Genomic DNA, 13,845 nt, shown 5'->3' on the forward strand with positions numbered 1-13,845 from the left:
CTCGGGTTTGGAAACTTACCGGTTCGGTTGCCCACGAGGCGCCCCCGGACGCGAATGAGCCCCGCGGGTTCCTGCCCGCTTGGCCTGGGATCGAGGCAGCGGCCAATTAGCAACGGTGTGTAACTGTCAACAGGGAAACCGCTTAACTGAAAGCACTTAATTGGGTATAAAGATAATTGGAAAAGTGAAATGCCTTACTCCAGCGTTACAGCGTTTGAAGTACCCAAGGCCAGTATGTGCAGACGAGTCGAGTTGATAATAAAATCATGATTTTCCTGTACTGTCTTGTTTTAGTAACAAAAAGTAGAAAGAAAGAAGAATTGTAACATTCATTTGAATGATGAAAGATTCCACCAAAAGATTCTCAGTGTCATCCTAAAGTTTAAGCCACAGGACTGGAAACAAAATGCTCCAGTCAGCAATAATTCAAACTCAGTTAAGAGGCTTCCCCCTCCCTCTAGCTGCTTTGAGTCTGCTCCAAGGACTTTGAGAGATAATTCTGCAATAGCAGCCTTTGTGTTACTGTTGTTTGCAACTGCAGCCCAGTGGTCCCCATTGTAAACTGCCTTCTGAACAACTGTAACCTGACTGGATCAGCAATCCACATTGTCAGATAAAAACATAAACAGAAGGAGAAAATACTTGGACAGCTTCTGACTTCAGTGTAACCATCCCCAAAATTACAAACCCACCACCACCACCAAGATAAGAAAAGCAAGGCTTTTAGACAGTATTGCAGAGTATGATGGACATGACACCTTAGGGAGGTGAGGTGAAACAGGAGCAGTTCTGTGTTCATGTGGAAACGTTCACAATCAATAAGTCATATCTGTGTTCAAACACTACATTTTTCATTAGTAGCTGATGATCTCAGAGTAGGTTTTATCTCTTTGGAAAGTTATATGTTATATTTCAGCACAAGTCATATTTTATTTATGCCTAGCTGGGTATTCGTAATGTACTCAGTAGAAGAGAGGCCTCAGAAGCACTGGAATGAGCATGTAGAAATGCTGCATATTGTTATTTCATTCTCTTTCTTATCTATATAAAGTCTTTACGTATGACATGACATGCATTCCTCCCCAGCTCGTTTTAACTATGGAGCATAACTGTCACTGGGTGTTTTGTAGGGAGAGTTGTAGAAACACAGGCTTCAAAAAGTTACAAAATAATGAATAAAACCCCCAAATACTAAAACGCCAGGAGATCTCATCAAAACCTTCAGACTGTTGCTAGAGGTCCTCTGAATGAAAAAAAGATTGGAAGTATTTTCAACCACAAATACTGGCTTACAGTAGAAGACCAATGCGAGAAAATAAATTATTGCTTACAACACCTCAGTGAAATTGTCCAGCCTTTCAACCCTGAAGCCAACTTCAACATCAAAGAATGTTACGAGAGCAAGGTAGGTAAACCTGAATATAAGAAGAAAAGCTAAAGTATCTTGCAAAACAACACCAAGAAACATGTAAACAGCTTAGTTCAAGGCCTCTTTAAAGGACTTGTCTGCATGTAAGATTTCTTGCATGCTATTTTGTTGGACAAGCATGTCTACTTAGGGTATTTACAGGAGGACATAGTGGAGCTGTGAGGAATCTGAATATGACGAAGAGGAAGGCATCCAGCAGCAAGCAAGGAGAAAAATTACCTCATCACTGCTGAGCTCTGGAGTTTGTGATGCTGTCCTGTAATGCAGCTGCAAGAATCCAGAGGCATATCACAGCCCCAGAAAGCTGCATGCCTGGAAAGGGTGTGATAACAGTTCTTCCATCTCCTAATAAATGTCACTGCAGCGTTTTTATGTACCTTGGTATTGCCATTCACGGAAGCTTTTATGGTTTCCTTTGTATCTCCTCTCTGATAATGAACAATACCCCAGGGGAAAAAAGCAGATAAAAAGACCAACATGAAGGTGGCAGAACACGACCAGGTAGTCTGGCTGAATAATCTCCAACAGCAACGCCGTGTCTTCCAAGGTGTCCCCACTGGGGCATCTGTGCTTTGACAGTGCTGCTGCTCAGAGCAGAAAGAAAAAAAAACATGCTTAAATTTAAGCAGTCAGATAACAGAACCTGAGACACGTTCATCCTTTTGATTGGATTTTAAGTTATTTTTATAGAAACTAAATGTAATTAGTAAAGCTTTTCACTAACCTCGGTGTATCTGTCTGGAAAAGAGGCCAAACTGAAGGCAGTAGTTTTACTCTATGAATAAATTTAGCTTGTTAATGCTTTATTCAATGCTTAATTCACTATCCAGCAATGTTTTACATCCCCTTATGTACACAGTTCTAGACCAGGAGTAGTATTCGGTTTAGATTTTAAAAAAACCTCTTTAAACAGTATGCTAACTGGCTTGGACCTCCTGCAGAGATGAGTTTATGCTGTTTAGTGCTGCTGAAGCAAACCACTGCTTTCACGTGGATATCAACTTTAGGATGCAGCGGGCCCTGAGGACTTCCCAAGCCTCTCTTCTTAACAAGTCTCTGTTGTCCCACCTACGAGGCCCAACCATGCAGAAGTGGTGGGTAGTACTGGCTCCGGTCCATTCTACGTGCATTTGTCCCTCTGTGCCTGATGGAGCCTACATACACTAAGATGACTTGCATTAGCTTATCACCTCTTGCATCTCTTGGGTTGATAATAATCAGGAGCGTGGCAATCTGTGTTTCAGTACTGCCCCACTCAAGAAGGGTATAAAGGTCTCCATACTTACAGAAAATGGCAGTGTGGTACAAGGGAAAACTCATGTAACCTTACACATGAATCAACAGTAAGTGGAAACAGCCTGTGTCCCTGGATTATTGTGAAATGTGATGCCCTAGACAATGAATGGACTCAGTTCTTACCGTCTAAAAAGCCTTCTCCCCACTTCTTTCCTCATGATCTTCTGACACAAACTCCACCCTCTTGGCAGAGTCAACAAAGAAAAATAACAACAGAAAGTAACAGCTTAAGCACTGCTAATAGGCAGATGCTGTCTCATTAAGGTCAATTGCAGCACATTTTACCCAAGGGTTGGTGATCTATTTCCAGATTGAGAAATGACATCTCTTTTTTTTTTTTTTTCCTGAATAAAAACATAATACTCTAAATGGAATTAAGCTGAAGAATAACCTCTGAAAGCAGCATTTTTCTTTTATTAAAGCCAGAAATGTATTCAATATTCAATATTTATTCTACACACTTGCTTTCACATTTGATAGAATTAAAAGATTATTAGAAGAACCTGAACGCTAAATACCTGAACATTGTTCTAAGAGAATGCAGACAGTTTCCCCTAAGACATCAAGCATGCGTGCATTCTATCAAAAAACAACAGCAACATTTCTGCAAGCACATCCATATTGTAAATTATTTTGAAATTAAAATCACAAATTTTCAGTTATTGAGTTGCTTCACTAACTACAGAAATCCTTTTTCTCCACCCACAACTTTTTCAGTTGAACACTGTGTCCTAGCAAAATCTAAGCAGCCTTTAAGAAGCCTTAGAGCAATTCCTCCTGCTTTGCAAAAAATAACTATGTATGTTACAAAGCAAGAAGTTAAGCTCTATTGGGTGTCACTGTAATTAAGAAGAGATTAGTTTACCTAATAAACTGCACCCCTGCTGTTAGGGGCAGGCTTACCTACAAAAGACAGAAAGTACCTTGCGTGCACTGTATAGCATTAACAATAAACTGCGTCACCTAATATCTGGAAAGCAGGTGTCATGAACTAACATGGTGTATGCAACGTTTTTATTTTTGCTTTTTCTACAGGCAAACGAGAGTGCACGTCTTTCACGAAAGAACACAAATTGATACCGCCTTGAATCTGCTTTGCCCTGCGCTTTCAGGAACAGCTTATACCACAAGAGAGAGGGAAACCCAAGCAGCTTGTTGTTGCCATAGCTATGGTTTATTACCAGCCTCCTGAAATTTCAGATTCTTCTTAATGTTACGGATTTCAGAATCAGATTTTCACATGATAATCTCAGCCTGAAAATGTTTTGATTTACGTCGTTGCTAGAAAACCATTGGGAGTCAGGGATTTTACATGGTTCATTACTGGTGGGTGGGACAAACACCTTTTTTGTCATATGATTTAAAAATATGTCTGAACTACTTAAATCAACTCTGTGTCATCAGCTCTGATACCACAGAAAGAAGAACATATGCAGGGGTTGGGATCCAGTGACATCTAACCAGTAACTTGTGAAGATAATCAGGAATTTCCCAGGTGTGTTTTTCTCAAGGGGAAACTTGAGTTCTGCCATTCTGCCTTCCCTTTTCTCCATCTCCTCCTCTCCCAAAGGCAGTGGGAAAGAAGGGGAAATACAAATGCTTTGGGAGGGGATGGAGAGAATATATGAAAACCTACACACCGCAGGCAGGCAACCACCTTCTCCCAGGCATCCAGGGTTGTCTCCTAACGTATTTAAGAGCCAGACTGCCTGTACTGGAGGAGCTAGCCTCTTCCCCTAGCACTTGTGGGACTCTCTGACATGTCTGACTTCCTGAAAGAATGTAACACTTTGACAAAAAGTATTTTTTAAAAATTGTTTCTCCTACTCATGTTGCATGACTTATTTATAATCTCTCCAAGTTTCGTCTTGAGCCCACTCGAGTCACCTTCACTTTCCATGAACATACTACCTGATTTTAGGAGCATCCATCCTTTTTTTCCCCAGTATGTCTAAGACCTCTTGGTGATATTCTACATCTGTTATGATGCTAAAACATCTGATGAAGGTCATATCTGACCTGTTCAGTCTAAAAGTTTCTTTGTCTAATAATAAAAAATGATAATTTGTGCTTGATAGTATTCTTTGGTATTCTTAGAGAGAAATACCAGCAAAACGAAGCAAATGAAGGCGTGAGATAGCTGTGCTACCTGTCATCAAACCAGGCAGGCACAATTCAGTTTCAAAATGGTTATACCAAAACCCTTTCAGTTTGGGATTATCAAAATACTGAACTTTTTTGATTTACTTTTCTGCGTTAAAACTTATGCTAAAGCCTAAAAAGCCTCAGCAGTGCTGCAGTTCAGATTTTCAACCCAACTGCTGCTGGTGATGCTTGTATTTCTACAGTTGACATTTTACTTCAAGGCAGCCCTGTCTGACTCCGTGTTATACAGACAAATTAGTGCAAAAGGATGAAGCATTGGATGATATTGCTATACAATAATTTATAGTTTTTTTAAGCTTTTTTTAATGTAGGTTAAACTCCACCTCAGATGTGAAGTAACTGCCATATTAGAAGCACAAAACAGCATTTAGCCTGACCTGTTTAAAACCTACCTGCTTTAAAGGTTAATCAAAAGCATTCCCCCTGTAGGCAGTCACTGAAACAAAGGTTCAGACTGTGCAGTGAGGTTCCCTGCTCCATTTCCACCTTGGCACAGAAAGCAATAAATCCTGTTTTCCTTTTGCAACAAACATCCCTGCTGAATTCTATAACTTTTGAGTAATACAGAATTTAACACTACAAGTGATTTGTGTACAGGGAGGCCAAACACACTAGAGCACAGACAGCCAGTGATGCAACATTGTTTGAATATTTGGAAATGGAAGTTTCTTCCAAATGGCCCCCATTATCTGCTTATAGCCTGAAATATGTAGTTTGTTTACTCCGAGTCAGAAATACAACCTATGAGCATTACCAGTCAGAAAATGATCTGGTCACTTGTGTTGGAGCCAAACCCAGGGCTGCTGCAAAGGGATGAAATTTCAGTAAAGTCAATGGAGTTGCGCCAGTGCTCAGTTTAGTCAGCTCAGTGCTGTCATATGCACATATGTAAAAGTCAGATGGAAAAATTTATTTAATGTTTTAACTATAAATACAATTAACTACATGAAGCTTCCTGCCCCATTTTTTCCTCCATTGACTTATTCTACAAAAAACACTGACATTGATTCTACAGTAATTCACTACTATATACTATAATAATGTGGCAGTATTATAATACTTTGTTTTCTCTCAACAGTGAGAGGTTAATGCCTGAAATGACTGTGTATTCTATGCCAGTGGAACAAAATCCAGCTTAAAAGGACACATTTAGACCCACCCAGCACACCGGTTGCAGATGTCTCAGAACCAGCCTGCTCCCTGTACGGCGCACAAGGGCCGGCAGCCATCGGCCATGGCACTGCTGGGAACTTCCCGGTGTGCACAACAGGCAGACTTATAAAACACATTCTGGGTTTGTTATGCCTGAGACTGCAAAGCACAACTTGCTTCTATCCTGTGTTTCATATCCTTCAGTCTTTTTAGTAAGATCCTCACAGTAAACTGATATATATATTAGCACACACTTTTTCAGACATACCCAGCTCACCGAAAAAAGGTGGAAAATGCCTGAAACGCAACAAGGGGACTGTACTAGTTTGTACTGACCACAGTGCCCACCAGATTTGTTTCACGGGACCTCAGGGTTATTATATGACATACATATGAACCCACCACAGTATCCTTAGATTGTTCTGCTTTTGACTTAAAATTAACACAGACAACAGTGTTTATTAAAAGTAACTTTACAACTCTGGCTTGGCTGTAAGATTGTTTTCTAGTATTCCACTTTTAACGCATTGCTTGAGTGACCAAATTGATATGGGTGGCTTTTCAGTAAACATGCAACCTGATCTCTGGTTGCAGAGAAAACATGAAGAAATTGAGCTTCTAAGTCAGCATGAATTGAGCTTCTAAGTCAGCATGTGACTTTAAATGCTCATACATAAAAGAAGCATAAAAGTTTAAGTATTGCTGCTTAAATTGTTGGGGACTGTCCCACTAATTCATGAATCCCATGGTTTAAGAATTGCACACCACATAGTGCACCGGTGTACCATTCTAATACCTCAAATAAGAATATCTGGTTAAATCAATTAAAATTAATTGAAGAATCATAATTCCAATTTTCTGGTTAATGCAGGATGGTGTGGTACAAATATGCTTTATATTTTAACCATTCAGTTCTCATCATTACTGCCTTCTGAGCCAAGCATCTGAAGCTTAATCTGGAACACGGGAACTTCCCCTAGCTTCTGAATAAGACCAGTTGCCATCTGTTCACAAGGTAAGTAGCCTGAACCACCCAAACAAAATGCATTCATGGGAAGTAATATATAGCCTATCTAAAAGTTTGGAACTGGCTGCATCCTTACAAAACAGCATTATGTATATGCTCCCAATGTGAAAATTATGGAGAGCGAAAAATATACTGAAACAGGACATGGCAAGCAGTGCAGGAAGCTAAAATGGATAGAAACAAATAGGCATGAAGAAAGTACAAGAGACAGTCATACGCAAAACTCCCATCTGCAAGCTACTCCAGTGAATGCTCCATGAAGTCAGTTTATTCATGGAAGTCCTCACTGGAAGACACCACTGAGCTTACATTATGTGAAACCATCACAATGTTGGCCCAGCTGGAATGCATCTCCAGCAGTCACCATGACAAGATCTTTGCTTAGCACAGCCACTACGTTTAAAAGATAGGACAGAAAAATGAGAAAGACATTAAAAGGAAACAGACTGCTATAATAAAGTATCTTTAAATGCATGTGAATATTACTTCTCTTTCACTCTTGTGTTTGCAGATAATTGCCGCAAGGATAAGCTAACACAATTTGGACTGAAAACACAAGAAAAGCATGTATTTTGCACTGTATTAAGGGTGGAACTCAAGAACTAATTTTAAAAATTATAAATTGAATCACATATTCCAAAACCACAACATTTGCTGCATTTATATGTTGCTGTTTTCAGGTGTTACCAGTATGCAAGAAGACACAAGTTTAACGCATAAATATGTGACCTCTGAAAGTTGACTCTAATAGACCTCTAATCTGAAAGAACTAAAACCCTGAAAGTATGTAACAAAGTCTAAAAGCAGAACATAATCAAACAATAATACCTCCTCGGTGCTATATATCCTTGAGTTTATATATTTCAATTTAAGTAAACCAGTCTCCCTTGCACAGAGGTAAGAAAACTGAGCTATGTAAAACAAAAACTACCAACCATTTTACTTGAGTCTATATTTAGCATTTGCTGCATCATGCTTTAATTGCTGAAACCGCACCTACAGAAACTTTTTAAAATCACTAGAAAAAATGTCATCATATCATCATGAGGCACATTAAATTTTCAGAACAAAGCTTTACCTTGCAAGATTTTCACATCAGTTCCAAAGTTCTAAAATTCAGACGAATTATCAACATTTTGTTTCCCTCACATAACCCTCTCAAAGCTCACCATCACAAACAAAACACAACCTATTACAAATTCAAATTTGGGTGAACACAGATGAAAACAAAATGTTGGCAGTTTAGTTCCTTCTTTGAAAAAAGGAGATAAGTTAGTAAATACAGGAACTTCCATTGGGCTAGCAAGTCAATTTATTGGTCAAACAGATCCAACTATCTAGTTTGAGGGGCTGTGAGTTGTGTTTCTTTATCTGATTAAGTCCCTATTTTTCCCTCACTGGGTTTTTTAACATAATCTTCCATATGATTTTTAAATATAATTTTGCATGAAGTATATATAGGTACTCAAACAGGACCGTATTCTAAGAGACTAGTTTGCTACAGACTCATTCATTTAAAATATAAGCGAGCAGTCACTGAAAAGGACTGTCTTGCAGAGTCCTGATGAACCATATGTACAGCTGGTCACAGAAATCTTTTCTGCTATCCCAAGCAATGATTGCAATATAGGGTTTTACTGCCCCTGGACCTCAGCCACTTCAGACGTTTCCACAGCACGTGACATGGGGTGCATACAGCAGGTCCTGTCTGCCTGATAGTATTTCCATTTGGAGCAGCACAATACGAACTTAAAAGCTACATGATGTGCTATGGTTGGATTTACCAAAAAAAGGGCAGAGACAAGAGTTATTAGTTCAGTGCAGAAGAAGACAAGGGCTCAGGGTTCCTGTGGCTCTGGTGTGCGGGGATGTGCTGCTTGACACACCTGCAGGGTCCCTGAATCCACTTGCAAAGGCTTGAAAAAGAACACATTGACTGGCTGGACCTCAGCACCAACTCTAGTTATTATATACAGGATGAATAAGCACATTAGGACTGTAGAACTAATAATCCAATTAGTTGTGCAGCTTAATAATACAGTTTACCATCCCAGAAGACTGTATTTTTGAAGGAACTTGGGGTCAGGTTTTCCCAAGCCCTAGTCCTTCCATATTGTGAGCTCTTTGCAAAATCTGCCTGAGAGAGAGTGGGATCATTTGGCAAAGAACAAAAAGCCAGATTTCTGAACATGCTCTTCCCCCATCAACTCTCAGCAGCTCTATTTTTAAATACAAAGCTAGCTCCACAGAATTTCCTAAGATTTGACAGTCAGTCACACTGTTACAAATTCAACATAAGAGTGGCAGACATAGCTGGGCTTAGTGCTCAGCACAGAAAAGAGAGAGACCTGTCCCTGTAAAGATGTCACGGTGTTGGGAAGCACCATTTGCTGGATGAGAAATGAGCGTGATGCAGGTCCACCCCTGTTCAGTACACACATCACAAATCCTTTCATCAGATTTCAGTTTTGATGCAGGCACTGCCAACAGCTTCAGTCCTGTTCAGCTACTGTAAGTGAGCAGGCAAACCATTTAGTGGGTTACTAGTACCTGCAGAAGTAACTGGCAAATGTAAGAGTTATTTGTGATAGTACATGTGTGTGTTGAGGCTTTCAAAGAGATGGTGTAAATTATCTGTCCCTCTAGACCTTCATGGTATGTAGCCCCTCCTCAGAATCTTTCACTCTTACTCTGCCTTGCACTTTGAGACATCACTTCCAAACTGGTGGGAGCGAGTCCTGTTGTGACCGTTTCAAAGATGATGAGAACTGGGTGCACAACAGCCCACTATAGAGTTGGGAAGGAAGTTCAGGGCTCTCCAGTTTTAATGCTTCCTTGTTACACAATGCTAAATGTCCTTGCTACCCATAGAATTGTTTATTCATAGCTTAGTAAGCCGAGGTTTTGCTAAAAATTGATTTTGTTGTAACAGTGATGTAATTATTACTAACTGGTTTCAAGTCTAGCATTTAAATTAAATTCCTTTAAAAATATATAGTGAGAATCCAAACACTCCAATTACTTCTATGCTGTGCATAGCTATTAGAAAAAGCCACAAAGAGTAGATGTAGTTAAAAGTGAACGTACTTTTTAGAAAATTACTGTTTTCATAATATTTTAAAATACTATTTTCTGAACACTAACACTACGTAGCTGGCTAATAGAGAAAGAACCGTTAGATTAGAAAAGAGGTTTTTATTAAAGGCAGCTTTAATTTTTCAAACACCACGGGTTTTCTGGCTGGCAGAGTATCAGGTTGCCTAGAGAAAACAGTTTTCCCTTGGAAAGAAGAGATGGATGTAGGATGTACCCATGAAAAGACAATTCCTCTTGGCTGACCTAAGCAGAAGTATTGACTTATGTCTCTGAAAGGGGTTCTTTATTACAGCAGGGTAAGTTGTTCAGTAGCTACACAGATGGGTTGTTCTCTGTTTGGATTGTGGGGTTTTTTCCCCCCAAAAAGGGAAAAGAAGTTGAAATTAGCAGTGAGCTCATAACAGTTTTTTCAACCTTAGCAGATGGTAATGAAGAGAGTCATGGGCAATGTAATAAAGAGGGTGATTTTCCACATTTGCAGAATAGAATGGAGATAATTAAGAAGACAATTCTGAAATAACATTAACTTCCAGACCACAATTAAAGCATAGTTAGCTTTTCAGAAATAAGAAACAGGCTCCTGGTAGGAGGCCCTGAGTTTTCATTTGCCTCTCGAACAGCATGAAATGCGCTGTCGGTTCTCACTAAATAGCAACACTCAAATATGATTTTCTGGATGCTACAAAGAACCATCTATCTGCACTATGAGGTAATGTCGTTTCAGAAATGTGTCAGTATCAGCTTCTAGAGTTTTCATGTTCTCCTCAAAAGCTCTTGAGTTCAGAAACTGTTCAAGCTTTCTTTAATGTAAGTGTTTTAGGCAGACAGATAAGTAGATTGATGAGTCTTTCTTTCCTTGCCTGCTTTCATGCAGTCTGGGCAGTCAGAACTGAAATCCATCTTGGGGGCCCAATCCTGTTCCAAATTAAGCTGATGAGTGATTTGCTAAACTTAGATAGGGTCAAAAGAACTATCAGCAAAACAGGCATTTAGATCATGAGCTGTCTTTGTACAAAGTGTTTCAGAAAGCAGTAAACAAAATGTAAAGGTTATTTGTCTCCTCCGTAAGAAGGTAGTGACTTTCAGAAAGAGAATAAAAAAACACAGAGAATGAATGAGAAAAAGAGAGAAAGAAAGAATGGGACAGAGAAAAAGAAGGGGGAGAGGATGAGAAAGAAGGCAAAAAATGAGAGGCAAAGAAGCAGATAGAGAGAAGGAAAGTGAAAGGAAAAAAGGGAGAGAAGGAAAGAAGGAAAGAAAAAGAGAGACAGAAAGAGAAAGAAAAAGAAGCAAGGAGAGAAAGGGAGAGGGAAGGAAGCAATAAAGAAAAAGAAGGAAAGAAAGGGAAAGGGAAAAGGAGAGGGAAAGGGGAAGGGAGGAAGGAAAAGAAAGGGCGAGAAGAAAGCTCTGGTAACATGCAGTGTTGGAGAGACAATTTCTTCATCTTGGAGAGGGGGAGAGGGAAGTTTGAGAGTAGCATTATACTGATACCTCTTTGGAATAATTTATAAAATTGGATATGCAGAAAATTCGTATACATATAACTGTAAGCAAAATCAGCCTGGAGACCACAATAATCAGCAAACTGTAGAGCCTCCAGAAGGCTCAGCTGTTCCTGTCCTTCAAAACACATCCTTGCTCCAGGCTTTGCAGTTTGCGTACAAGCTGAGGTCTTTTTTGTCACAGTAAACAAAGAGAAATTCAAACCAAGCAGCCGACCCTGCTCACTGGCTATACATAGGGTTTTCTAAGAAAGAGGGAAAACAATCTCAGCTAGTCTGAAAGCAAAAGGACATTGCTTAAAGACAATTATTTTCCTCCCCCAACTCACACTGCCCTTACCCTTCCTTGTATATAGATCATTGTTAAATGAAAGATACAATGGAAAACCACAGAACAAGTGAAATGGACATATTTCCTTCTGGGCATTAATACAATCAATCAAGCAGCTACTCTAGTTGCCGTGTTTGTGATCTGTCCTTGTTTCCATTAGGAAGCCACTTCTGGAGGTTTGCAATTCCACTTACAGAGTCCCCCCTCCACAGTGAAATTCTGTTCAAGCACAATTATGTATTTCCAAGTGGCAAGATAGTACCACATGTTAACATTTTCCTTCTGAAGATTCAGATGCTACCGGTGAAAATCGTGCCTTGGCTGCCTGCATGCTTCTATCTGGCTTAGTTAACTGATCATAGCAATAATCTCAGATAAAATGATTCTCAGTAAAAGGGTAGGAGGGAGCTGCTTTAGCAGAACTTGTTGAAGCTTTCCACTTAGCTACTACCCAAGCAAGATTCAAAAAGAAAGGATCAGGGACTCGACTCAGCACCTCCTTAAAGTAGAAAGAATTTGAATTTTTGGAGACTGAAAGCAGGATTCTGAATAAAGCCTGATACTTCCTAATGGTGCACCAACTACACCTAGAAAAGTTCATTCTTTTTTAGGGGGTTGTTCAGGTCACTGTAGAGAAAGAGAACCACTGTAAAACTGAGAGCAGAATCTACATTCCAATTCAAATCTCTCTCACAATCTCCCAGAGTACTTTGGATTTCTAATCACTTTGTAAAAAGCCAAAATGATCTTGAAGAGGGTGAACCATTAACATTTGACCCATTGTCTTAGTTTTTTTTTTTTTTTTTTTTTTTTTTCTCCAGTGACTGAATGCCAGTCCAATCATAAAAGATGATTTTTTCCCTACCTCTACTACTTGGTGGTGACACTGCACAGCTCAGTATGCCCATCTCTTTATTGTATTCACCAGTGCAAGAGAACTCATGCATCTGTGCTCCAGCTCGAGGACTTTACAGAATAAAGTTTTCCATGGTTTTCCAATGGCATGCCCCCATTTCTTAATGTAATGGTGAAATATTGAAAGTATTGAGGAGCAGTAAAACAAACAATAACACTTATGGTTTAAACACATTTAAAACAAAGATGCTAGAGTGTTTTACAAGCATAATCTATGCTTCATAACCATCTTGCTGGAATTTTACAGTGTCCATCACAAAGATTTTCCAGCTACAGGTTATTTTTAGTTCAACTTTCAACTAGGTAAACTAAGGCATATAGGCTGAAAGTGTATCCAATGAGCATAGCCAATTAGTTTAAATTTTGTTTGATTTTTCCACAGCTTAAGACATGTTGTATGCATACATCTCTAGTGAAGGCACGATGGTTTATTCACGTTGTCCTATAGATGAACAGTCCCATGTGTTTACTCAGCGGAAGGCTGGCTTACTTCAGTAGACTAGCGCATATTAGCAAACTGAAAAGGAATGCAGCAACCCATGTCCTATAAACACCACTTGGCTATTTAAGCCTACACTGCACTAGAAATAGACTTATATCTCACAAACACCACCAAATGTCAGAGCATATCATTTATTCATTGCACGCTATATTATTTTCAAATCAGATTTTATGTGTCCCTCACTATATGAAGCTGGAGAAATATTCTCATACACATTAAATACTTCTGCACTAAGGAATTATACCACTTTTAAATCAATTTACAGACTATGCAGTGAAGGTCCAACTACAAGGCAGAGGATTCAGATCTGTATTTGGGTCTTGTTCCTCCTGTAGTGACTGACCTCAAACACATTCCCTAGCATTAGCTTTTAACACTGCCTTGCACTGAGACTTTGCTGGCTCTGCTTTCCTTTGTCCTGTACCATCT

General features: G+C 39.4%; 1 protein-coding gene across 1 annotated transcript in view; it reads right to left on the bottom strand.

Moving 5' to 3' along the window:
• Positions 1-19: 19 nt before the first annotated feature.
• The window catches only part of LOC104462348 (DNA helicase MCM9-like), a gene marked incomplete at both ends in the record, with an annotated part of 86,470 nt that continues 72,644 nt past the window's right edge, over positions 20-13,845 (bottom strand). Inside the window, 1 exon segment of the mRNA XM_010074260.1 lies at positions 20-123. Within this exon segment, the coding sequence (XP_010072562.1) occupies positions 20-123 (104 nt within the window).

Source organism: Pterocles gutturalis, unplaced genomic scaffold, assembly GCF_000699245.1.
Source record: "Pterocles gutturalis isolate BGI_N339 unplaced genomic scaffold, ASM69924v1 scaffold13192, whole genome shotgun sequence".
Lineage (NCBI taxonomy): Eukaryota > Metazoa > Chordata > Aves > Pterocliformes > Pteroclidae > Pterocles > Pterocles gutturalis.